The 25,877-nt window shown below is 42.8% G+C and overlaps 2 protein-coding genes across 3 annotated transcripts; one reads left to right on the top strand and one right to left on the bottom strand.

Moving 5' to 3' along the window:
• Nucleotides 1-708: 708 nt before the first annotated feature.
• hmgcra (3-hydroxy-3-methylglutaryl-CoA reductase a) lies at nucleotides 709-9,879 on the bottom strand. The gene is made up of 20 exons (XM_056376457.1): nucleotides 9,725-9,879; nucleotides 8,860-9,036; nucleotides 7,620-7,731; nucleotides 7,420-7,507; nucleotides 7,255-7,339; nucleotides 7,040-7,145; nucleotides 6,812-6,918; nucleotides 6,608-6,727; nucleotides 6,367-6,527; nucleotides 5,641-5,891; nucleotides 5,397-5,563; nucleotides 4,562-4,756; nucleotides 4,315-4,473; nucleotides 3,822-3,979; nucleotides 3,628-3,733; nucleotides 3,345-3,515; nucleotides 2,773-2,913; nucleotides 2,501-2,659; nucleotides 2,120-2,274; nucleotides 709-1,766 (listed from the first exon to the last, which is right to left on the bottom strand). The coding sequence occupies exons 2-20, from the start codon at nucleotides 9,022-9,024 to the stop codon at nucleotides 1,712-1,714; spliced, it is 2,661 nt and encodes an 886-aa protein (XP_056232432.1). The 5' UTR covers nucleotides 9,025-9,036; nucleotides 9,725-9,879; the 3' UTR covers nucleotides 709-1,711.
• Nucleotides 9,880-11,968: 2,089 nt separating this feature from the next.
• LOC130169840 (ankyrin repeat domain-containing protein 31-like) lies at nucleotides 11,969-25,848 on the top strand. Of its 2 annotated transcripts, none has more exons than XM_056376865.1 (13): nucleotides 11,969-12,051; nucleotides 13,956-14,028; nucleotides 15,063-15,340; nucleotides 15,447-15,608; nucleotides 15,745-15,887; nucleotides 19,415-19,589; nucleotides 20,382-20,554; nucleotides 20,741-20,837; nucleotides 21,289-21,385; nucleotides 21,979-22,471; nucleotides 22,941-23,081; nucleotides 24,972-25,104; nucleotides 25,374-25,848. In XM_056376865.1, exons 3-13 carry the CDS (start codon nucleotides 15,070-15,072, stop codon nucleotides 25,523-25,525), a joined length of 2,037 nt encoding a protein of 678 aa, XP_056232840.1. In that variant the 5' UTR covers nucleotides 11,969-12,051; nucleotides 13,956-14,028; nucleotides 15,063-15,069; the 3' UTR covers nucleotides 25,526-25,848. The 2 variants fall into 2 exon arrangements, with proteins under 2 accessions (XP_056232840.1, XP_056232839.1); XM_056376864.1 differs by having other exon boundaries at nucleotides 20,370-20,554.
• The last annotated feature ends 29 nt before the right edge of the window (nucleotides 25,849-25,877 follow it).

The following is a 25,877-nucleotide window of genomic DNA, read 5'->3' as shown; positions in this document are numbered from 1 at the left end:
CAGATAACAAACACACACACGCACACGCACACGCACGTTTGTAAGCTGGTGGGTCGTAGAGCTACTGCAGGTGGGCAGTGAGAGGTCATTTACAATAAATAAATAAATTGTTTTCAATTTTTAATTTGGTAATTAAGTTTGAAATGCCCATAAAATATCCATGAGTCAATATTTAAATAAGAAAAAGTAAAACAAAGTTATGGAAGTAAATTATTGATCTGGCCCTGTTTCTTATATCTTGTCATTGGTGGGAAAACAGTTCAAATGGAGCGGTGACTGTCATATTTTCTCTTTGCTTCATGCTGATGTTATGTTGGATATTGTGAAACTGTATTTATAAGTGTTTTATTATCCAGCGTCAAACAGCCAGGATACAGGCTCAACAATTCACTGTGATTTAATTAGTTACTTAACTAATTGTTATGTGTATATAGATGGATTATTAACCTGCAGAATTGTTCTGTTTATAAAACAAAAAATATGTATCAGGAAACACTTAATCTTAGTATCGTGAGTTGTGTTGTCATTAAAGGTTTGGGTGGGCCACAGAAGATGAGCGTATTTAAATTGGGCTGTGGCATTCTGGGAAGTCAGGGAATGGCCAGCCTAATGATTTGTTGTATGTCCTATCAGCAGTACAGACACAGTCCTGAGATTTTCTCACCTGTTCTGTACCTGCAGATAAACTCAGCCTTTAATAATCATCAATAATCGTTCACATATTTATTCTTTCCTGATGTCGGTCCAGTGATGCAGAATCTGTAGTGAGCAGCAATGATCTTCAGTTTTCACACACATTCAACAGACACCTTCACTTTTTAAGGCAGGCACACACTGTGCGACTTTGGGCCGCCCGGGACCAAAGATGATGGGAAACAAACTTGGGTGATGTGTTTGGTCGTGGTCCAGCGTCACACTGAGAGAGATTCAAAGATGCTGCTGTGACCTACGTCTACAAACCAACCAATAGGATGAAATTATGAAATACTTCTCCTAACCCAACTCCCTAACCCTATCTCTAGGTCCTACGTTTGCCTCTTTTTCCCTCACCACACCCGGGTCCAGATTCTCCTCCGCTTCTTTTTGGATTTTTTTTCCCATACAATAAAAATCACTATTAATCCAATCTAATCGATTTGTGCTAAGCTTCATTGTTTACCACCATAGCGATGCAGATGGATGACGCTCACTGATATAAACATTAATCTTGTCTATTGACTTGTGCCATAGCTGCTGATTCAGGGGTTAATCATCCTACATTCCACATACATCAGCCTTGATGTTGTAGCCATGTTTATTAGACCCATGTTGCACAGTGTGACCTGCAGTAAACTTATAGTCTGTGTACAGTCTGCAGGCTCCTTTAGGTATCAGTGTTTCTGTGTTCACGGTGCTCGTTTGGTGACTGGAGAGCTTGTTTCATCTGAACCCAAAAGCCTAACGACATTCTTAACCTTGGAAATGAAAGAAGCCAGTAATTAGCTGCTTCTAGCTCCATAAGACATAACCAGATACATTTATATTTCCCACAGAACAGTCCCATTAGCTTGAATGAATCCTTTTCATAGCCAGCATAGAGATTGGTCACATGATACTCCTGTGTCACTCAGAGAACGTCTGAGGTCTGTTCTTTCATTGATGAATGATTAGTCTTTTTCAGATTGTCCATAGATTCCTGAAGTTACTGCTCCTGCAGGAGGCCACACTGCTCTCAGGACGCTTTCCTGCTGCAGGTTCCTGGAGTCTCCTGGAGATTCACCTTGGACCTGCAGACAGGACAGTAACATCGTCTTAGACCATCAAGGTTGTGTGTCACATGCATACTGGTTTTATATTTTTTTTTATAAAATGGCATCTGGGGGGAATTAGTTAAGGCTTTAAATGGTTTGACTGATGTAACATGTAAATGTATATGTCCCTGAAAAACAAACAAAGTAGACCTGCAAGGCTTAAACGTGGTTTGACCCACACTAGATTGTCTGCTGGAGTTGATAGTCACTGTAAACTTTGTGTGACTCTTTAGGGTCTGGCATGTGCTGAACTTTCGGATTTTTGTGTAGACCTGTGAATGGCTCACAGACAAAACTGAGTCATGTAAATGAAGGTTCCTGGCGCTTACCTGTTGTGTGTCATGTGACTCTTGACCAGGTGTCCAGCCGCCAGAGCAGCCATCAGAGAGAGCTCTCCGGCCAGCACGGTGGCACATACCACCCTGGCCAGCTGCCGGGCGTTCTCCCCTGGACAGTCCTGACTGGCTCCCTGCACACCCAGCATCTGCGGGCACACACACACACACACACACACACACACACACACACACACACACACACACACACACACACACACACACACACACACACAGACACAGGCACAGAGACACACACACGCACAGGCCTGTTAAAGCTGCAGTAACTGATTGTTTTGTCCACTAGCAGAAACAATTTGTGTGTGTGTGCGCGTGAGTGTGCCTTTGTGTGTGTGCCTGTGTGTGTGTGTGTACCTGGAGGCAGGCTTGCTGGGGGGGTAGGTTGGTGCCTCCTCCCACAGTGCCCAGCTCTATAGAAGGCATGGTGCAGCTGATATACAGATCCTCTCCTGTTGGTCCTGATGCCTCCATCAGGGTGATGCAGTTACTGCTGCCCACTGACTGGGCTGGATCCTGCAGGACAAACACACACACACACACACACGCACAGATTTCATGATTTAGCCCTCACTATGCACATACAGTGAAATAAAGTGATGCAGAATATTTCCTGAGAACTACTCCACCTGTCCACAAGCGATGTAGATGGCAGCCACCAGGTTGGCTGCGTGAGCGTTGAATCCACCGATGCTCCCTGCCATGGCGGAGCCCACCAGGTTCTTACTGATGTTCACCTCCACCAGAGCTTGTGTTGTCGTCTTCAACACCTGCAGTGAACGAGTGAACATGAGTCTGCTGAGGTAAAGTTAATGTGAGCTTCTGCAGGATGAGTCTGATGGAGGGAACTTGTTCTGAATTAACTCATATAAAACTCAAACGGTTGATTTTAGCAGATTGTGAAATGGGATCCAGATTGATGTGTAATGTTTTTTCAGACATGTTACTGAGACTGAATACAGGCTTCTGTCCCTCTGTGCTGAGCTGCAGTGTAGAGACAGTTATCGTACTAAAAAGATTTTAGAGGATGCTCAGGAACTTTCTCCTCCATCTCTCTACTGACAGTGCACTGGACCTTTTCACAGGAGGAATGATTACAGCTGAAGCAGTTCGAAGGGGCTAACAGCAGGACCCTTTAATACTGGACACCTCATTCTAAAACATGTGAGAAGTCAACACCCTGAGTCCTGGCTCCTCCTACCTCTCTGACCACTTTAGCGGGGATGGTGGCTTCACAGACGGCAGACTTGCCCCTGCCTTCGATCCAGTTGATGGCGGCTGGTTTCTTGTCAGTGCAGTAGTTTCCGCTGACAGCCACCACCTGCAGGTCTGGGAAGTTCTGCTGCAGTCTGCTCAGAGCCTGCTCTGTACCCTGCAGGTAGGCCAGGTGTGAACCATCATACATGAGTCTCACACTAGGATGGAAACTCTCTATCTGAATCTCAAATGTACACACACACACACACACACACACACACAGTTACCTTAGAGATCATATTCATTCCCATGGCATCTCCAGTCTTGGAATGGAAGCGGATGTACAGATTTCTTCCAGCCAAACCAACCAGCATCTTCTGCAGCCGAGCAAACCTGCCACAACAACCACACAAAAATCAACATGTAGACACAGACACTGAGCCATACTTTTAGTCCTGTCCGTATCAGGTTCGTGTTTTACCTGCTCGTGTTGTCAAAGGCTTCTTTGATGGCATGAAAACCGTCTGTGCTCTCCAGCCAGGCCTTGACCTCTGCAGCCTGGCAGGCGGAGGGCAGCCTCACCACGGGTCCTCGAGTCATGCTGTCAGCCAGAATGCGACTGCTGGCTCCACCTCCCAGCTGCAGCATATTTTTAGTTTTAGATATCTGAATGACCAATGCTGTCATTTTTTTCTGAGCACTTTCAGAATATACACAGGAGCAAAGTTTCCTATTTCTACCTCATCATTCCTAATTTACACATTTTAAAGGTCAAGTAAAACTCACTTTGTCTGATATTGACGTGAGATTTCAAAGCAACATGTGAAACGGACACGGTTATACCTGGAGCAGGTGAACTAGAACTTACAAACTGTGTCAACAGTAAATAGAGAACTGATCTGATCTGGAGACAGCAGCTGGATATTTGTAGTTAGCTATTTTGTCCTGTAGGAAAACAACAATCCGACACTCACAGCAATTGCTCGACAACCACGGTTGGTGCTGGCAACCAAGCAGCCCTCTGTAGTTGCCATGGGAACCTGGAAATGCTTCCCATCCAGATGCAGCGGTCCAGCCACGCCCACTGGTACGGGCATGTAGCCAATTACATTCTCACAGCAGGTGCCCATAACCTGGGAAACAGGAAGTATGTTACAGAGAGGACGGCAGTGTGTGTGTGTGTGTGTGTGTGTGTGTGTGTGTGTGTGTGTGCGCACGCACCTTGGAGTAGTCGTAGTGTGTGTATGGCAGAGAGGAAAGCGCAGAAGGAGAGGGCAGCTTTGAAGAGATCATCTGTCTCCGGATGGCCACTCCTCTCTCTGGCCTCTCCATGGTGGCCTCCAGTTTGTACGCTGGGATGTGTTTGGAGTTGACCAGCAGCATCACCTCAGCATCACTCAGGAAACGAGGCCCCAACTGCAACACATGCAGCCATTTACTGTTCACCGTGTAGTGTGGTCAGACAGGAGGACGGATCTTTACTGAGACTGACTATACAGATTATAGATTATAGATTATAACAATCGCTGTGTGTTTACAAACATTTACTGTAAACACGGTGATGCTTGTTGCCGTGGATTCAATTTAATATTAGAGCAATAAATCTCATGCAAGTTGATTCTACATTAAATATATCTGTCTATAGTGAGCCAGCTTAGTTTCTCTGTCTCTGGTAGATGCTCATCTACCAGAGATAATGTATATTGTAATTTGGTGCTATACAAATAAATTTAAATGAATTTAAGAACCTATAAACACCATCTCACACTATCCTGGGAGACTCAGGTGAGCTGATTGCACAGAGGCCAAAGACAGCCAGTGGACTCACTGCAAGTGTATTTTCTATTGGCGTCATGCTCTAATTGGTTGAGCCTCAAAGAGATACCACAGTGACTAATCTCATTAAAGCCTAGTAAGATCAGACAACTTCCTCAAATCCTGCAGTCTGATTGGTGGGATGTGATCCCACGACCCACACAGATACCTGAGGGAGCTGGGAAGTGGGTGGAGGTGAGGAGGTTAGCTGAGTTAGCTGTATTTATGTGTGATGTCTTACCTCAGGGTTGTTCAAGATGGCCACACATTGGTCCAGGTCTCTAGGGTTTGTGGGGAGGCTCGGCTGAGCAGCGTCAGATTTGAGCTCTTCCTCTTCATCCCCCATAACAAAGAGGCTCTTTGGCTGGGGATCTGCAGCTGGGGTGGACAGGGGCCGGATAACCTCATCTAAGGAAACAAGTTAGAGTTAGAAACCACAATGCTACACAATGCTGCTTCAACATCATCACTGAGTCCAGACACACCTTTCTCTGCCTTGATGGAGACCATGGCAGCCATGTTGTGGGTGGGGGCGATGGGGCGGGGAGCCGGCGGCTCCTTCCTGCAGCAGGTCTCGGTGGGCCGTCGCAGGGCCAGGCCAGGGGCAGACATAGTGATGGGGTTCTTTAGTGACAGCGTAGACTCCATCTCAACCTGCTCGAAGAAGATGTACTTGATCGCCAACAGAAGGGCCAAGGCCAGGCAGATGACCTGCTCTATGTCCATGGTGATCATCCTGCAGCAGGAGAGGGACAGTTTCCTTTAGGTCTCACACAAACATAATCATGAAATAACAGTTTGATAGCTCAACATAAAGAAATGCTGGCAGCCATGTTATTTCTCATCCCAGTATGACCACAGTACACTCCAGTCAACCAGTGACCAGTCGGGTCAGAGTCTGATGCTGACCTCATTCCACATCCAAGAAGAGCAGACATTTCTACCACAACTTCATCTACTTCCAGTGGACACAGTGAGAAAGTCTGCAGGGGTCAAAACTGCAGCAGCAACATTACAGACAGGACTGTCTGCAACCCCAAGGCCCTACTGCAGCCGGTGTCCACTGTCATCATCAGATGTTGATCCTGAACACCACGTTCTGACCAGAGATTTATTCTTCACACCACAACCTCCTCTCACAACTAATGTTCTGAAGCAGGGCAGCTGTCACATGCACACAGACATGCAGTCAAGCAGATCAACAGCCTCACCTGGTGAGGTAAAAGTGCCAGAGCGGTTTCTCTGGCTCGATCCTCCTGGGTGAGAGGTGGTCCAGCTCCATGCCGACCTGTGGCATGCCCACGGTGGTGTTGATGGACAGGGGCTCGGCGATCCAGCGGCTGTGGGCGTGAACCATCACCAGGCCTAGAGACTGCACATGGAGTAGAGAGCTGCTATCACATGGTGTTCAGATGAAAACAGAGAAACACAAGAAGGTGGAGAGGTTGTTACCATGATCATCTTGACTCTCTGGGTCACAGGGTTGGGTTTGTTGTCCTCCTCCTCCTCCATCACTCTGGAGAAGTGGCTCAGCTGCCAGATAGGATGGCCCTCCTGACTCTCACGGGACAACTACAGGAACAAACGCAACACGGTCAGTCAGACCGACATTGACACACACAAATACACACATACAACCGCAGACTGCAGCCTTACCTCCAGCACCAGTGACACGCATGCAGGGAAGAAGGTCATGAACACAAAGTAGTTGGCCAAGACAGACATGCAGCCGAAGCAGCACATAATTTCCAGCTGCCGCACACCTGAAAGACACAAACAGATTCTCAAGCACAATTCACAGGAAAAGGGCCAGGAAACAATCAGAGAGCCACCTCATTACACCTCATTCAAAGGATAAATGGAGCTTCACTTGGCAGGGAGTACCTGACATGGTTCCCACTCCGATCACTAAGCACTCCACCAGGGCGTCCAGAGTGAAGGTCGGTCCCAGCACTGCCATGCCACGAGCAATGTTGTCCCTCACTTCATCCTGAAAGAGTTAGAGTGAAATAAGCCAGTCAGTTGCATCTCTCTCTCTCTTTCTCTCTCTCTCTCTCTATATATATATATATATATGATAAGTGAATATTTCTTCAAACCTGGGAACTGGAGCTCAAAGCGAACTTGGCAAGAGCACATGCTTTGGAGAGGTCAATGAGAAGCAGGAAGAAGGGCAGAGCCTCACTGAAGGACAGAGCAGAGCAATCAGCTGGAGCTTTCAACAGAGACACTAAGAGAGGACAGTATGAGGAGTGCGTCCTTACTTGAGGCCTGTGAGCTCTTTGTCAAGAAAGTGAATGACCACTGTGCTGAAGACGAAGCTGGAGAATATGGTGAAAAGGCCGGCAATGCCTGAAAGAGAGGATGAGATTTTTTTTATTTATATCTTGACAGGTCAGAGGATGTGCTCCCTCTACAGACCCGTCTGTGACATCTTATCAACATGTGACCATCAATAATTTACCTAAAATATACTTGGATCCCAGCTGTCTCAAGTTCTGGAACTGGAAGTAAATATAGACGATGGCGATGCAGCGTGTGATGGTGAGGATGATGATGTCACTGCTCAGTATTTGCTATGAAAAGAGAAGATCGCAGACTCTCATTAGAAATAATAGCAATACCTACAGGCAGAGCTGGACACACTGACTCTCATATCTGTAAGGTCAATAAAAGGCTACAGCCAGGAGCTGGTTAGCTTAGCTTAGCACAAAGATTCAAGACAGGCAGAAACAGCTAGCCTAGCTCTGCCCTAAGGTGACAAGATCCACCCACCATCATCCAACACAAGGAGCTGAATCCTGGTCTCAGTTCTGAAATAGTACTAACTGTTCTGCACTCATTACAACTTATACAGAAACTGTAAAATGTGAGTGTCAAACAAAATTGTTTTACAATTTGAAATGTCTGTAGAACTGTATGACACACTGTAAAGCTGTATGATATACTATAAAGGTGTATGATATACTGTAAAATTGTATGTCAATGAAGGCTTCAGCCAATCAGGACAAAGCTCTGTCGTCCATCAGGTTAGTGTTAGGGTTAGTATGGGGTAGTTAGGTGCTAAAAACCAAAATGTGTGTTTATCACAGTAATGACGATATTACAAAATCCATAATATCCAGAACATGACATGACATGCACACACGCACACACACACGCACGCACGCACACACACACGCACACACAGCTATTTACTTTACTCCATACTTCAGCTATTTCAGGATGCAGTCCTGTCAGATGGGATGAAGATATGTATTTACTAGCTGTCTTAGGAAGTTATGCAGCAGCAGGTTCATAGCTAAACAGTGAAGACACCAGGAAGTGATGAGGTGCTAGATGAAAAACAAAGGTAGGGTGTGCACCCTGAGTACACCAGATGGCAAATTATCTGGCAGTTGTTGTCATGTGTTGGTCTGAACTAATGAAATCATCGTCATCCCTCCAGCCGAGATCAAAATCTAAATAAGATTCATCATGCTTTCTAGGATCTATAGCTGTGGGTCGTAACAATGGATATCAATTCTAAATGATAAGGACACTAAGTCAGAGCTGTGCGGTTGGTCAAAGGATCCATATACTTTCAGTGTGACATATAGTCTGAAGTGCAGGTGGAGAGACAGTCCTGAGGCGGTTTCAGGCTGGGACTGTGGTCTACTTCACGCTGTGTGGTACAGTACTACAGTCTCATCTCACTGACTCACCTCTTCTGTTTTGGGGCAGTCAAAGTTCCAGCCACAGATCTGGTCATTGCCAGTGAACATGTTCATGGACATCATACAGATGGTGAGAGTGACTGTGCCAACAATCACCTCCCAGGGGTGGGAGGCCACCAGGAGGCCATGCATACGGAACAGACGGGTCAGCATGGTGGAGCAGGGCTGCCAAACAAGTAAAGTAACGTAAACTGGAAGAAGACACTGTTCAGCTTGACACAGGTGTCACTACAGGAAAACAACATGATCACAGGAAACACAACCACAATCAATAATCAATTATTAGATATAGAGGAATAAAACTGATACATATGTGTTATTGCAGTAATACAGTTCTACAGATAATCATTCAACCAGAAGTCTGTTAACCTACTCTCACTTTTTGGTACTTTGAGCTTTCACATAAATATTATTCTGAATGCAGGATTTATAACAGAACAAATACAAACTAGGACATTAGACAAACCAACACAAACATCAATAACAACATAATCTATGATCTATGATCTATAATCACCTGTCTGGCCTCAGTTGTGATAATTCGTTTTAAGAAACGTTTAAGTTACAACGTTACTGTTACAATCTGTGTGTATTATTGTCACGTTCTGAATGACTGCTCCAGATCGAAGCAGCGGTACACGTTAATAAACAGTCAGTTTTTGGCATCACTGTTAGGAATGCCACCGGTCTGTCATGTCTGCTGAACTCGTTTCCGCAGCGGCTGAGATGCGGCTCCGCTCATCGTCTATTCCTGCCATCATCCATCAAACTGAGCCGTCAGTGCGGCCCCTACATGCCTCTGTATACACAGGCGACATGACATTAACATGAAGCGAAGAGAAGACTGACTTACCGTTGGCAGGTGGAGGACGAGAGACTGACTGCAGACGGGCACAGACACTTTGAGCGGCTTCAACAGCTCACGGAGGACCGATGGAACGATGGCACGCTACTACATCATCCGACACTTCAGCCAATCACGTCGGTCACCTGCTTCACGAACGCTTTATCCACGCCCCGTTTCCTAGGCGACGCCTGTAATAGGGCGTGGCCAGGGAGAGGACGCCTAATCTCACCACCACTGTTTAGCTGTGGTCCGTGAGCGAGCGGGTGCTGGTGCTGCTGGCCTACTGAGAACGGCAGGCCCGCCGCGGGAACGAGCACAGCTAAAGCGGAAACGATCGGACCTTGTACTGATTTGAAAGACAGAGTATAATGATACAGTATTCTTTAACCAGTTCATCAGTGATAAGTTAAATCTGTAGATGATGACTGAGTGACTGAGTGATTATTCGGCAGAGCTTATTTGTTGCTGCTGAGTTTTTTTTTCGTTCGTTTTTATAAGCCTACATGTAGCCTATGAAAATGATTAAATTATGTTACCCACATTATATTTTCTTTTTTATTTTTATCTTAATACTCATGTAATATTAATCGGAAATAAAAACACAGGATACAAATATTGAAAATGCACCTGTTTGTATTTCAGACATAATTTCATTTTGACCTAACAGCTAAAACATTTCTTGAGAGGTGTAATCAGCAGGATCCACTCTTACACTCGTCACAGGTAAAACTGAGGAATCAAACACTGCTGTCAACACTTTATTTGATCAACTGTGACTGAGTGAGTCTTCCAGGTTTAAAGATCTCACTGCAGAGCAAATAACTAAAATGTTGTGTTGTGCCTAAAACACATTGATCCAGAACTGAGGAGGGTTCTCCTTCAGGAATGTTCAGGTGCTTCTCAGTCTAATAACTCTACACAGCTATAATTAGAAAATAGACTTCAGATCACTTATCATGACACAGCCAAAGGATAATGTGTCATTTAACTTTGTCAGAAATCAGTACAGTGTTCTGTAGTTTGATTTATCTGAGCACGTCCCTGCGACGTGCCTGTGGTCCTCCGGATAGTCTCTGCGGAGAACTGGTCTCAATACGGAGGACTTTCTGCATGGAGGACATGGTCTCTGTGTGGGGGACTGGTCTCCCTCTTTAAGACCTGATTAGAAATACAAGATCATTTTCATGACTATAAAAAAGATTTTAATGTTCAGGCTCTACACACATCGGTTTTAAGAGCGCTCCTATCGTTTCTGGGTCAGTGGTCACAGTTTCATGGCTTTTTGTTTGTTCACAGTGTAATGAGGCTGAACAAATCTGAGATTTGATTTAAGGGTTAGTTCAAGGCTGAACCAACTGTTTAGTAACGGACCCACCAACAGAGACTGCACTTGAGAGATGTGGTGTCCCTGTCCTTTCCAAAATCTGAGCACTTCACAGATTACAGCTGTAGTCCACCACAACATAGACCACATGAAGACCTGTATTCATTCAGTTTATCAAGAATTACATTACAAAATAAACAATATACAATACATACAAACTGTACCATTGACGTATGTTTTCCAGCTATTGCTTGTTGTTATTACAAAAAAAAAATATATATATATATTTTTTGTGTATATATATATATATATATATATATATATATATATATATATATATATATATATTTGTAATAACAACAAGCAATAGCTGGAAAACATACGTCAATGGTACAGTTTGTTTGTCTTGTACATTGTTTATATATTATTATTAATATAATATATATTATTATATTTATTATGAATATACATATATATTTACTTTATATCAATAAAGACAAAAGCCTGTTTCTAAGTATTTGGTTTCAGATGGATTCCCCTTGTACTCGATTAGTAGTAGTCACAGACCAAGCTGCTATGGTGAAACCAATTAAACCACAATCAGTATTAAATTTAAACTGAATGTTGATCACGTGAAATCATTTAAAGGGTAAATTGTCACTTTGTTAGTGTGAGGGTCTTCAGTCAGTAAATAAAATCTATACTTACTGCTATTATAGCCAATCTGAGCTGTAACACCTATTTTAAATTTTAGTTAAAGGAGTTAACTATAAGTCAGATACTGTGGGATCAGGTTAGGCCGGGTAAACAAGCTTCCGGCACATTAACGCCTCAGAAATCATTTGATCACACAACAGGGCTGTACTTTGGCGCTACAGTTCTGCTACGTCACACCGGGTTACACCTGCTGCTGTGGCTGGAGAAGAGGGGCACCTTCAGACGTGATAGAGACAGTGATGTTAAACTCTCTTTTCTTCAACATTTGTTACTTACATTTATCCAGCTGAAGGTAAACTATTCACTCTCCTAGAGTAACTTAGCTAACACTAATCGCTAACCAACCACACACTATTAGCCACCGTAGCTTCAAAGGTTTGGTCACATAGAGCTCAGTTGGAACAGTTGGAAAATTTTAATGCTAACTGTTGTTAGCCGCTAGCTAACGTCGTCAGGTTCATAGACTGTGACTGTTTAACTGTTTACATATATTATTGGTCACAGTGAATTTATACCAGAACAACATGGCGGCAGTAAGTGAATGTCTTTGAGTGTGGACTGTTTTCTGGTGTTTTAATGATCAAATTGTTAATCAAGAAAACAACAATAATCAACAGGTTGATCAATCAATCATTAACAATGATCAAAATCATTGTTAGTTGTAGGTTCCTCCACTCAGCGCAGTATGAATGTTAAAAAAAACGACCTGTTTGAGACTGAATGTATGGGAGTCACAGTTGAAACTATATAATATTTACGAAATGAGGGTTAGTGTAAGACCTGGATCAGACCCATTGAACCTAGCAGAGACAGTTCAGAACCCTGTTCTGGTAGTCCTGGTTCTGAGCTAGTGAAATATGTCAACACACACTGTTTATGAAGAAGTGTAGTCTCCCCACAGGTGTTCTGCACCTGAGAAGGTAACATCCTGGCAGTCATATGTTATTTGTCATTGAAATGATTTACTTTAATCAACATGAAAGGAAATGTTTTCTCCTTGGAATGAAGGAAACCTTTTATCAGGGCTGGTGACACAGAGTAAAATATAGTATTTTGTAACTATACCTAGTAAAATAACACTGGTTTTCTTATTGTTGGAATTTCTCCCCAGAAAATGTGTGTGTGCCCTGTTTTCATTTTATTTCTTGTGTGTTCATTCAGTATCAGTTTTATTAGCAAACTCACGTTTTATTTTGTGCTGCCATCTAGTGATGGAAAATAGTCCAGTCTTCTGACACAGGACATTTTGCTTGCGTTAATAAAAAAGGTCATGCTAGTTTGATTGTCATGTAGAGGTAGACAACAGTGACAGTGACCAAACTGAGGATACCATGGTGATAGTCCAGTTGAGTCTGTGGACTGGACAGAACCTGAACCTCACATCAGGCAGCATAGAGGCACACATGGTACATACATGTACACCTTCCTGACTGAAGTGACTGTTGTTCACAGATTTTGGAACCAGTGCTTCTCAGTTTCTGTGAACTTTGAACCAAAAATTCTGACCAGAAATTTAACACTATCAAGTAAAAAGCAGTTTAGATCTTTGCTGTTCTTAAGATGTCATTACAAGAGGGAAAAATTAGAAAAAAACAAAAACTTTACCCTAGATAAAAATCATTTTGACAAACTTGAAAACCCTCCATTGGAGCAAAGATAAGGGGGAAAGGGGGGGTGGTACCTGTGCTGGGCCGCCCGGGCCCCTTTGCCTGCCCCTCTGGTGTAAACTCTCTTTCTACCATCCTGATTATCATTATCACATATGATCATATTATTATTATTATTATTATTATCATGATCATATATTGTTATTATTATTACTATTATTATACTGTCTGTATATATAGCACATGCACATGTACATTGCTGCTATTACCACATTACTATTATTATATATCATTGCTATCATTACTATCTGTTATTATTATTACTATTATTATTATTGTATCAACTTTTATTAGAACATCCTATTGTGGCGCACACACAAACACTACTTCAAGAAGTAAGTGTGTTGTTTTAAACACACACCAACCAGAAATCAAATTCAAGTTTTAACTTGAATAACGTTCAGGGATCATATTCTCAGCACTTTAACGTTGATATCTGTCTGTAGCTGTAACTGTATATAAAACATCTGCACCGTATAAGATAAAACATCTGCATTGTATATGATAAAAACATCTGTCTGTTTTGCAGGTGTGGAGGTGGTAGAAGAAGAAGTGGCGTGCATCCCTGTCACCAGGTGTTTTTGTGTGTTTCTGACCACCAGGTAGGTCTGATGTTTCTGCTGCTGCTGACACAGATACACTGGTGGTAGTGCACACGGCTCAGATCCAGTCTTTCCCCAGTGCGGTCATTTTAGTCAGGATTAGAGGTTGACTATTTGGTTCTGTCTGTATCAATGTATCATTGGTCCACTGAATGAATCACAAGTCTGATGATTGATAAAATGATGGCGACTGTAACAGCAGTAAATAATGCCACAGCGTTGACACTGTCAGCCACAAAAAAGGTCTATTAGAGCAACTTTAAAGAAAAATCCATTCTCCAGTAGAGAGGAGTGAGTACACTGACCTGCTCTGTCAGGGTGAGTCATTGGACCTGAATGAAGCTATTGTTGACCAGCCAACATCTGTTTAGTCTAATTTATTTAACATGATGAAAATGGAGACACTGACAACAAGTTATGATAAGTTAAATAATCAAGTTTTTATGACGTGATTTAGTTTTTGGTGACACTTGTGTTTCTCTTTGCCAACCTCAGTCTGGAATAGTCTCAGTGATGACTCTTCACCTTCCTCTGCTGGTTGTCCAGTAGCTAAACACAAACAGTGTAAATGTAGAGGGATGCAGTCTCTGTTTCTTCACCCCTGTGACAATATGACAGGATATGAGAGTTCTGTCACTTCTTCTGGATACAAGAACTAAACAAATGGAAGTCCTGACCCTTTGTGGTTGTTTGAGTCACCCCTAACTCATGAACACAGGAAAGAGGTGAGGGGGACAATAACACAGGAAATTGCTGTTCATTTACCAAAAGACAACATTTAACCATGACCACGCTCTTTTACTATTCTTAACCAAGTAAGTAATCACATGAATCCTTTGTATGCTGGTGATGTGTAACAGCTTTGGAAGGCACTGACAAACAATGTTGACCTCTCAGCTCAGATGTCAGATCAGTTTTGTTGGTAACTGACATGTTTTGTTGTTTGAGGACTTGTTAGGTTCAGATCTGTGAGGGAAGAAACTTCACTTCACTTGTCATTATGTCAGTATGTCAGCTCTTCATTCTTCTTCCAGAGACATTATGGAGATGACTGACAGCTGTAACCAGAAGCATGAGAGAAATGGAGATATATCATCTTCAGATGATGACTCACTGAGCCTGTTGCGTGACCTTAATGTGTGTGAAAGCAGAGGGACAACAGAGGACACAGAGAGAAAGGATTCAGGTTCACAGGTTGAAAACAAAGAGCAGAAAGTGGAGATGGAGATAAAATCAGTGAAACCACCTCAGGGAGGGACGTCCAGCTGTGTCCAGTCTGCTTCAGGCCATGCTGAGTCTACATCTCAGTCAGGTAACTAAAGAAACATTAAGTATGTGTGTAGGACCACTGTTACTGAACGTACCCTTCCTAATTATTTACTATTTCTCATAAACTTTGATTTCATTCATTTTCGAAGCAAATGTCTCAAAATGTGTGAAAATCCCCAACAAGAAACATCTTCACAAGAGAAATGCAAAAGGCGAGACTGCGCTGCACAAAGCAACCAAGAGGAAAGACCTGGAACAAGTCAGAGCGCTCATTCAGGCTGGGATCAGCGTCAACATGGAGGATTATGCAGGTTTGTCACAGCTGAGACACTTTTTTTTATTTCCATTTGATCACTTCTGAAGTCTGACATCTTTCACTCATGAAAGCATTATTACCTGTCAAACATGAAGCCACTGTTGACAGTAAATGTTGACTTGAATTGTCAGGCTGGACAGCTCTGCACGAGGCTTCAGCTGTAGGTGATAAGGCAGTGGTAGAGGAGCTGCTGAAGGCTGGAGCTAATGTTAATGCCAGGAACTTTGACGGTGTCACCCCCCTACATGATGCTGTTTCCTCTAGACACTATCAGGTGATGGAGAAACTCTCAGACTTCTTTCATTCACACCTTCAGCATCTGTTCCTCTACAACATGTGAATGGGGTTTATTAAGACGGAGGAAGAGTTACTACAGCACTTATTGCTATGCTACAGTTTTATCTATACAGCCCCAATTCAGTTATCACTTTTCCTATAGAGTAGGTCAGATTATTATGCATGTAACTGTCCCTTTTCCTTGGTTATCCTCCAGCCAAGTCTGGACTGAACTGTCATCTTCTCAGTCATGTTTCATGGCTGGATCTTTAGTCACTCGTGTTACTACAAATGGTTTTAAATTCAGGTTTTCTTACTCTTAAACTCTTTACATCATCTGACCTGTTGCGTCACACACACACACACACACACACACATACGCACATCCCGTGTATTGCTGTTATTGTGTTTGCCTCCTTTTATCCCTCCACCTGATATACTGCCCTCTTCAGTCCTGGAGGAATCATTCTCCAGTACCTGCGACAGAGGAGGAGGCTACGTCCATCTTCCATTTCCATATATGCTCTCTGCAAAAAACTGATTTTGTGTCATTATGTGGCTGAGGGGCAAGGAAGGGCTGAGTGAATCAGTGCAATGCGCACAACTCTACAAAGAAGTAATGGCACAAATCATGTTAGACATATTTTATATTAGGCCTATATGAGAAGTGTGAATAATTCTTGATTTACCGGGTAGTAAGAAAGAACACTTCTCTGCACAGTCTGCAGAGCCATGTGCATCATGGATGTCACATAACGCTTATGTGGCCTATGTAGGCGCATATTGCTCTCTTGATAATGCCGCCTTCAGACCACAGCGCAAGTGGGTTTGCTGTTTAAACAAAGTGGGGGCTGGACGGGAAAAAGACAACTGTGTCGGTCTGAAACTGCTGCTTTGCACCAGGTGTAGACAGGGCCCTGCTATGGCACGCGGATTGGTCCAAAACCTCTATTTTGACATCCACATTAAGACGTCATAATTGTGCAACTCAAGAGGAGAGATAATGCCGTCTTTACACGTCAATTACGTCTAAAGATGACAGAAAGTTTTGAGAATCTTAAGATGTTTGGACCATCAATACTTCCATGCTATTGGTTGGTGTCAACATACCCACCCCTTTTTTTGACAGAGGGGCTATGTTTCATATATGTTGAGCTGTATGCCCAGAGCGAGCTGTGGTTTGGGCTAGTTCAGGACAGTCTGTTTGAGGAGCAGGGTGCAAACCACGGGGAGCAGCTGGGAGCTGGAGTGGTGGTTTGTAGTGAAATCTGTTTAAGTTCAAGTATCCGTTTGTATAAAGTACTGTATATGTGAGTGGTTCAGGCGCGCTCAACTCGCTTCTCCACTCCAGCACCTGCTCTGTCTCTACATCATCTGCAGGTTCTCATTCCTATCCAGAAGGTGAACAATAGACCATATGTGTGTTTTCGTTTAACAGGAAAATACTCTTGCCACTAATCAGAAAGGATCTTTAACAGTTTACATTGAAATCAAAAACTTATTGAACCCAAATTCTCTTTCCTCCTCCAGTCTGCTCACAATTCAACAAGTTGCCATTTGTGCTCTAACACTGCCCTCTAGTGGGCACTTAGACAAACAGCACATTAAATGGATATGTCAATTATGATATTGAAGTTACATTTTTCTCAGTGAGCAGTAGCCTATAAAAAATGCAGATGTTTATAATAACAATATTATTTATATGGCATTATTATTATTCATATTTATATAATTGTATATTATTATTATTGTTATTATTAATAATGTCAATACTCCTAACCTTAATTCATAGGTTGAATGGGGAATTGTTTCTTTCCTTGAAATGATAAGGTCTATGTGGTTTCCCCTCAGAAATTGGAGAAGTAGGGGCGTTGTGTAGCGTAGTGGTTTAAGCAGGCGCCCCATGTGTAGAGGCTACAGTCCTCGCTGCAGTCGGCCCCAGTTCGAATCCCGCATCGGACGGCCTTTCACTGCATGTCATTCCCCCTCTCTCTCTGCCTCCCCGATTCCTGTCACTCTCCACTGTGCTGTCCATTAAAGGCATAAAAGCCCAAAAAAAATATACTTTAAAAGAAATTGAAGAAGTAGTAGCGCCCAAATTTAAACGCCTTTCACAACGTTTAAAATGAGCGTGTTAACACATTTTTATATATTGTCTTTAGATGTAATTTACATGTTAAAACGGTGTTTTATGACGTCTTAAGACATGCAAATTTGATGTCTTAACGGGGACGTCAAAATACTTTTTTTTTTGACCAATGCGCATAGGTGGTTGATAAGAAACATACTTCCTCTGCTTTCTGCTCTGCCCAGACTCTTGTCTCCTCTCTCACTATAGGTGTTAGATATCGATCCATCTTGCCACATGCATAGCTGAGTTGAGCTAACCAGATGTGTACAGTTATTTTTTCTAATTTACTTTTTCTCACACTGCGCCTCCCCTGAAGTTCTCTGGCGCTCTCCCTACCAATGAACAGACACCACTTCCAAATGATGTAATCCTTCAAATGTTTATGAAGCCATAAAAAATTATAATCACAAACAGGGATGGGTATCATTAGGATTTTATCCTTATCTTATCCATATACTTATTGATCCAGCTCATACTATTACTGCTTCTTTTTTTTTCTTTTTTTTAAAGAATGAATTTTGAACAGGGTTTGACTTCATTGGGCTGCTTTGTCTCAGTTCATGGTAAACTAAGATAACCAGTTACATTTTAGCTTTTCCTAACAATTCGCTATTATCTTAACCAGCGCAATGTTGTTGTGTAAAAGTAGCCAGGAGACAGCGGACAAAATAGATGAAAATAACTCTTTCATAGATGGTTGTTTGATGAAGTTCCTATTGGCCTTTTACTTTTTATGGCACTTACAGTAAAGTTCATTAATTGTTGTGTCAGCTCCAGTAATCTTCAGTTATCTTCACTTCACCTGGTCCTGTGTCCAGAGCAGCCTCTGCTATTGTACGCTCTGTGTGTGTCCTCTGGAGAGGCTCAGCCAGCTGGGCTGCACAGTCCTTTATCAGCCTCAGACACACAGCATCAGGGCTGGCTGCTTTTCCAGGGTGTAGCCTCTTGAGCTCTGCCCTCACCTCCTCCGCTGTAAAGGACAGGAGCCTTGACCCCAGTGCGCAGGGACCTGAGTTATTAGACTTGATCTGCTCCCCATGCTCTGTTTACATGAGTGATTATCAGCTGTTAATGACGATCATGTCATGTGAACATGTTAAAGGATGCTTTATATGAAATGTTGATGCACTGTAGAAGTGTACAGCTATTCTCATGATGCATGTGTTATCCTGAGTGAGGCTCAGTACTCCCTCCAGTCAAACATCACATGACTGCAGTTTTGTGGTATCACACACAGCAGCATTGGTCAGTTTGAATGGGCAACAGGACATTACTGACTCTCCAGTGAACACAGTGTGAATCTATTGGCTTAACTGAGTTTGTACAATATCAAAGTCCCCTGGTAGGTGGGGGCTCCACCCCCTAACAAGATGTCTTGAATGTGTGTTGAGTAGGTGGTGAAGCTTCTCCTCCAGTGTGGGTCAAACGTCAGGGACAGGACTGTCGGTGGCCTCAGTGCACTGGACCTGGCAGAGGAGAAGGATATCAAAGAGCTGCTCTTAACTTTCCAAACATCTCCTGTCACACACAAGCAGCCTGGTGACGCACCTGTACAGTACAGACAACCAGGTGAGCTGCCTTCCACATTCCACGCTGGACTTCAGAGATCAGTCTGTTTTCTCTGCAGAGCAAATGTAATCTGAGCTTTTATTTTGACATTCAGAAAACATCATACATAATATAATAACACTTCATCAGGTCAGGGTTATACTCCACTGGTAGTTTCCTTTAGTCAGAGAAAAGTCATTAGTAGTTTGATCCTCTTGAAGCAGGGCAGCTGATTCCAAAAACACAACAAATACAAACAGCCAACTGAAGCTGTGTATTCAGCATTTTGAGTATACTGAGAATATGAATAGACAGCAGAGAAATACTGTTGGCAGAGTACTGTAAGAGGTTTCTGGATGTTTTGAAACTTTTTAAACTAAGAGGGTTAGGGTTAGGGTTGAAATACATTCCCACCTTTTAAGCCTAAGGGAGGTGAGTGTTGGATCCTGAAAACCTCAAGCATCACGTGCAGATGACCCAGACCTATCCCAGACAGATATCTTAGATGTGAAGTAAAATACTTCAGAATCAGAAAGGAACCCACTTTCACACCTTTCATGTTGTCCAGTTGATCCATCCTGACATGGAGTTTTCACAGATAGTATGAGAGCAGCTTGGAATGAGTTTGAGACAGTAGGCAGGCAGCAGACACAAGAGTAGTTAAAGTAGTTTGAGCATGAGATTAATTAATTCAGTTTGTGTCAAACTTTGAGAATAAACTGTGTTGGATCTATTGTTTATTTCAAGTTTTGAAAACCTTAATACTTTAAATGTTTTCAGTTGTGATTGATTCTTACTGAGGTCTGAATACAGGACTTTCAGACGCCACATCCTCAGAGGCTCAGGGCCACATGCAGTTCTCCTGCCAGAGCAGCTTCAGTCTCAGCCGCACTGACGATGTACGATCCAGGGAGTCAGGTGACGGAGACGGAGCCAGAGAGCCCGGTGACATTCAGCTGAGGAAAAAACACACCATCAGTGATAAAGTGAGAGCTCCTTACACTTAAACACCTTCAGACTCAAGTCTGCATTAGAGCCAGGTGAGGCTGGATTAAATGTACACAGACCACAAAGGGGTCATCTAATGCTGTCCTCTTAGGAGACCTGCAGTCTCACTGGCATTACAGTGTTGATGTGATATTCATCATCTTCCACTCGTGATCTTTTCACAGCTCAGACATTCGGAAGCTGTAACAGTGGCTTTGGAGGAGGTGGTGAGGAACCAGACAGACATGTTGACGTGGCCTCTGACTGGTCTGCAGGATGCAGGTAGAACAGATTCAAACAGTCTGCTCCACTGGCAGCAGCAATAATACTCATGGCTCTGCGCTGGCGATAGGCAGAGCCAAAGGCATAATGTTTTTGGGTTGTCCCATTCTCTCAAACTTATTTGATTTTGGTGGTCAAAGGTCAGTGTGACCTCACAAAACACTTTTACGCCACTTTTCACACAGCAATTATAACAAAATTCACAAAAGTGGTTAATGTTTTATATGACTCTGGATAAACAGGCATGTAATGGTCTGAGTGTTGGACAGAGACAACCATGAGTAATTCTAGTTATACTGTAGTGTAGAGAAATACAGAGAATGATGCGCCATAATGAGCCAATAGATCCCAATGTTTCCAGCAGGTGATGAGCACAATAGTGTCAGCTTGGTTTCAGATCGAGGACAACCATAAAGAATGATTATCATTTATTGTAGGTGTCATTTTTCAGGCAGGTATCATGATGCTCTAACACAGATCCAGAGTGTACTGGCTGAGGTGCTCACCAGACAGCATCTGGAGAAGGATCATCTTTCCCAAACATACCGGTCAGTTCAGGAGCTTCTCTCATCCTTCACCCAAGTGAAGCTTTCATTTTCAGAACATGGCAGAAGTGAAAGTTAATAGGCCTAAGTAGATTCTGCAGTATACAGTGATCTGCTGCCTGACTCAAACTGCTGTGCTCAAGATTACAGGATGACACTAGAGGAGGTCTGAAGTGGAATCTGAACCACTACACCACCTCTGATTTTTAATCAGACTAGAAGTATAGGCAGGTCTCTGCACCAGAATCAAAGAAATTACACTTGAACTTTCTTCAGATGAGATTTTAAGACTTTATGATGCGAAAATTATTTTTTGAAACATTAGTTTTGATGAAGATAAAGTTTCAATTACAACCACAAATCTGAGTACAGCTCCAGTGGTCAGACAGATTCAGCTGTAAGTTGTTGTAGTTGTGCAGACATGCACATGCACATTGTGGTTTATTGTGCTTCATTGTGGTTTATTGCTGTGATGCTGTCCTTTGTGCTGTCTTTATATTGTTTTGAAAGACATGACTGCCCCACTAAAGGTTGCTATTATCACTGTGCTCACCTCTTACGTAAATAACGGCAGTGCTGTTTGATTCTCACTGCAGGACTGTGTCTGACTCCCTTCGGCGACATGTGTTGAGAAGTCAGCTCGTGTCTCTAGCTTCATGTCAGAGGAACTTAGTGGAAATCCTCCAGAAACAAATGCATTTGGTGGAGGTGTATGTATCTGTGAAGGCCAAACTGTCCAGTCAGCCTTCCAAGCATGGAAGCAGTGCAGCAGTGAGACAGCAGCCACATAACTTCTCCAGACCGGCCTCCTCTAAACCTGGGGAAGAACACAGCCGTAATAAAGACAGGCGTAGAAAGAAAAGGCGTAGACCGGTGACACCATTAAGATCGCCACCTCCAAACAATGCCAAGGACAGCTGCAGCACCTCACAACCAGGAAATACTGTACACAGGAAACACATCAACTTTCAGATGAAAGGAAAGAATGCACTGATACAGACACAAGCTGAAGACAACAGCTTACACCTCTGTAAGCTCATACAGAGGGGAGTCCTGCTGCCTGGAAGTGCTCTACAGCTGCTGCTGAAGGTCAGGCAAAGCTCTTCATGAGACCTGTTTCATCCCTGTGTAACAGCTTCTTCTCTTTAAACACAATATTTATCAAGAACCTGGAAATAATTAAACCAAATGTCTTGATAAGAGGTATGTGCTTAACATGGATACAGTCAACACTTTTCCTCAAACTCCATGACAATGACTCCTCTACAGTACCATCAGATGTTGAGCATTTGATAGTTGAATGTCAGTCTGTCTGATACTGTAGTGAGAGAACACATCCTTGACTCCAACAAAAACCTTCGTTTGCACTTTGTTCGAAAAAGACAATAAATCAGTGACAACACACAAACTGTCATCCCACATTGCAACAGCACAAGTGCTACTGCTACTGTACTGCTTTACTGCAGTACTGTACTCCTTTACTGCAGTACTGTACTCCTGTACTGGCAACATAGGCTTCAGTGAAGGAGAAAACAACCTCATTGTCTTGCCTCTACAGGGTCACTGGCATCGTGCTCATGTACTGAGTGATGGCTCGATAAAGGACAGTAAAGGGAAGCTGCACCTGGCTCCAGAGCGCTGGCTGGAGTCGATCCTTGGTAACAACATCCCAGTGAGCTCAGCGTACGCCTGGGACAAGGTTAGATGGCAGCCTGAAGAACGGCTAAGGGAAACAGGAAACACTGAGTCTAATGGCTGTTCATTGTAGCTGAGGGCTAATGTTCAGGCAGATAGTAACACTTTAGTCCCATGAGACCACTGCTGTGATCCAGAATATGCCAAAAAAGATTCAACCTGGTGAGAAAACAAATTTATACTTTTGATAGCTTCCCACTAGTTTAAAATCTTGCCTCAGAATATTATAAACCAACTCTGGACTGAGTTTCATTGTTTCACCACCAGGACCTGAAGCAATGTGCCCACACCACCTCAGACTTTCCCTCTTTTTGTTTCTTTGTGCCGTGAAGTATTTTGACTTCATATCACCTTTAGTAGAGAAGTGACAAGAAAACAGAAAGGACACGTAACAAAGGCCCCCAGCCAGGATCAAATGTCATTAGGATTAGGGTTAGCTGCACCAAGAGGCCCTGTTTAAACTCAGAGCTATGTTGGGACACTACGCCCAGTAATGAGCAGCCTGTCAGTTTGTCCACTTCACAATACTCTGTTGAGTATAGGTTATAGGTTCAGATAGAGTGTATTAACAACTACAGGCCAGCATTACCACTTTACCATGGATATTCATCTTCCCCAGAGGATGAACCAAGATGTTTGGTGACTCTGTGACCTTTCCCTCCCACCATCAGATCAATGTGGAACATGAATGGAATGTTCTCACAAAGGGAACTCTTCCAGAGTAGCACCACCTAACATTTAGATTCTGACCCCTTTAACTGAGTCAACACGTAGTATCTAAAAAATACTTTACTTTAAAAGTTTGAAAGTAGTTATTGTGTGTATCAAAGCCTGATACAGTAGGTGTGACTCCTCTGAGCTCCATTGTTTCTAAAAGCTATTACAACCCGTCAGTGAGTCACTCTGTCGCTGGGGGACGCGTTCCTTTATGTCCCTAATAAAACTACTTCCTCCTGTTTGTTTGTTAAGAACTACAGTGAGCGGCTGTCAGGAAACGTTTTAAACATGAAACTATATTTTAAAGATCTTGTCCACCAGTGGACCTGGAGCTGAGAGCTACAGGCAGGGCAGGGTCATCAAAAAGCACTGGAGGTGGTGTGAGTATCATTTACAACAAGAGATATAGACTATAATACCTGACTTAGCCTCTAAAGCATTTCTGCATTTGCGTGATTTGAATAGTAACTTTTAAAATTGAGTACAGAAGCACTGAATAAACCAATGACTTAAATCATTAATAAAGTTTATAATTGTATTAAAGTTTATTCATTTGACACGATTACAAAGTCAAACCTTTCAGGGCGGGTACACAGTAAATGGGGAGGAGAGTCGACTCGCGGACCTAACCGCTCAGCTCTCAGGCCACCTCACAGTTCACAAACCAGGCAGCACAGTAAAATACAGTCCTACAGTGATATGGTGACGTTAAGTCTTTTATAGTTTAAGGTTTGACAGGAAGAGCCAGGTTGTTAGTAGAGTTTCCGTTGCTCCAGTAGGATTTAGTAGATTTAAAAAAAAAAATTCAGCACACAGATTTTTGTCCTTCCTTCCTGCTGTTGATGTGGAACAAGCTCCAACTTCCTGCTGTTTCCTGCATGTCAGGGTCTGTGGAGACAGAGTCAGATACAGACTGGGCTGTAAATTATTGAGTGTTCACTGTAGAGCAGTAAGTAACCCACCACCCCCACCCCCACCCCATTTTGTTTTTTTTTTGGAAGTCGATCTCATTGAAAAGATGAAGACTAGCATGGTACATGATACAGAGGCCTGTTTAGAGGTTACATGGTGCTGCTGTTTGATTGGCCCTCCATCTCACTGATGAATCATCTTTTATAAACAGACCTGTCCATGTTGTTAAAGATGTTTCTGATGAACTCTTTCACTGTTCGCCCAGGTGACGTTCAGAGACCAGCCCCTGTCTCATTACTTATTGAACATGGAGGCTGAAGGAAACTCAACACAGACGAACCCTAAGGACGATGATCAGCACTGCAGGGCTGCTTCTCCTCAGAACACACTGACTACAGGTCTGTTGTTCCTGACTTATCTAATCCTAACCCACCACACACATCCTGCTTCTGACACTTCCTTCAGAGCAACTCAAACAAATAAAGAGGGTGGGTAGGCAGCATGGCTTTCTCTGTGTCAATAATTAATCACTGCCTCATGTGTCTCCCACCTGGACTCTGAGCTTGTAAGCAGGCTCATTAAATTGAATTGTTCATTTATTTAAAGATCAAATTCATATGTAAAGCATGGTTTTTAATGTATTTGAATTTCTTTTGTACTTGTGCAGAGGCAGCAATAAACCGTCTAATGAAAATCAGGATCATCCATCTGGTGGACGACAAGGAGCTACTACCAACTTCTTTGATGGACTGCTACTGGGAAATTCTGATAAAGAAAGACTGTTCAGAGTTTGAAGACTGGGCCAGTGAATTAATTTAACATTTTGTTGATAACTGTGTTTGTATCGACAGTTTAACTTGGTGAGTTTCACTCAGTTTTCTGACCCATTTAGTTTCGACTTGTGTTAAACAGAAGGTGGAAAAATGTGAGAATTTAGAGTTCATGATGTGTTTGTCTTTTGTTTATTTACATGTTAAGTTTCATGTTGCAACTGTTTATGTCAGATTAACTCAATGTGAAGGTACTGTAGACTGTAGTTCTAAACACTGCTCTCAATGTTTCCATGTTCTGAGTCTACATGTAAGATTGTTAAATGTCATATTTCAGCTGCTTCCAGCTTTGAAACAAATAAAATAAAGATGTAAAGATGTGTGGTTAAAGTTTGAGGTGC

Source organism: Seriola aureovittata, chromosome 5 (genome assembly GCF_021018895.1).
Source record: "Seriola aureovittata isolate HTS-2021-v1 ecotype China chromosome 5, ASM2101889v1, whole genome shotgun sequence".
NCBI lineage: Eukaryota > Metazoa > Chordata > Actinopteri > Carangiformes > Carangidae > Seriola > Seriola aureovittata.
The sequence above is the reverse complement of the archived record's forward strand: the minus strand, read 5'-3'. Positions and strand labels throughout refer to the sequence as shown.

Coding starts and splice junctions, on each gene's coding strand:
- hmgcra (XM_056376457.1), bottom strand. CDS start 9,024: ATGCTGACCCGTCTGTTCCGTATGCATGGCCTCCTGGTGGCCTCCCAC. Junction 5,892..6,366: donor TGGCACTTTTACCTCACCAG/GTGAGGCTGTTG, acceptor CTCCTGCTGCAG/GATGATCACCATGGACATAG. Junction 2,275..2,500: donor CCCAGCAAGCCTGCCTCCAG/GTACACACACAC, acceptor GTGTGCCCGCAG/ATGCTGGGTGTGCAGGGAGC.
- LOC130169840 (XM_056376864.1), top strand. CDS start 15,070: ATGGAGATGACTGACAGCTGTAACCAGAAGCATGAGAGAAATGGAGAT. Junction 15,888..19,414: donor TTTCCTCTAGACACTATCAG/GTGATGGAGAAA, acceptor TGTGTTGAGTAG/GTGGTGAAGCTTCTCCTCCA. Junction 25,105..25,373: donor TCAGAACACACTGACTACAG/GTCTGTTGTTCC, acceptor GTACTTGTGCAG/AGGCAGCAATAAACCGTCTA.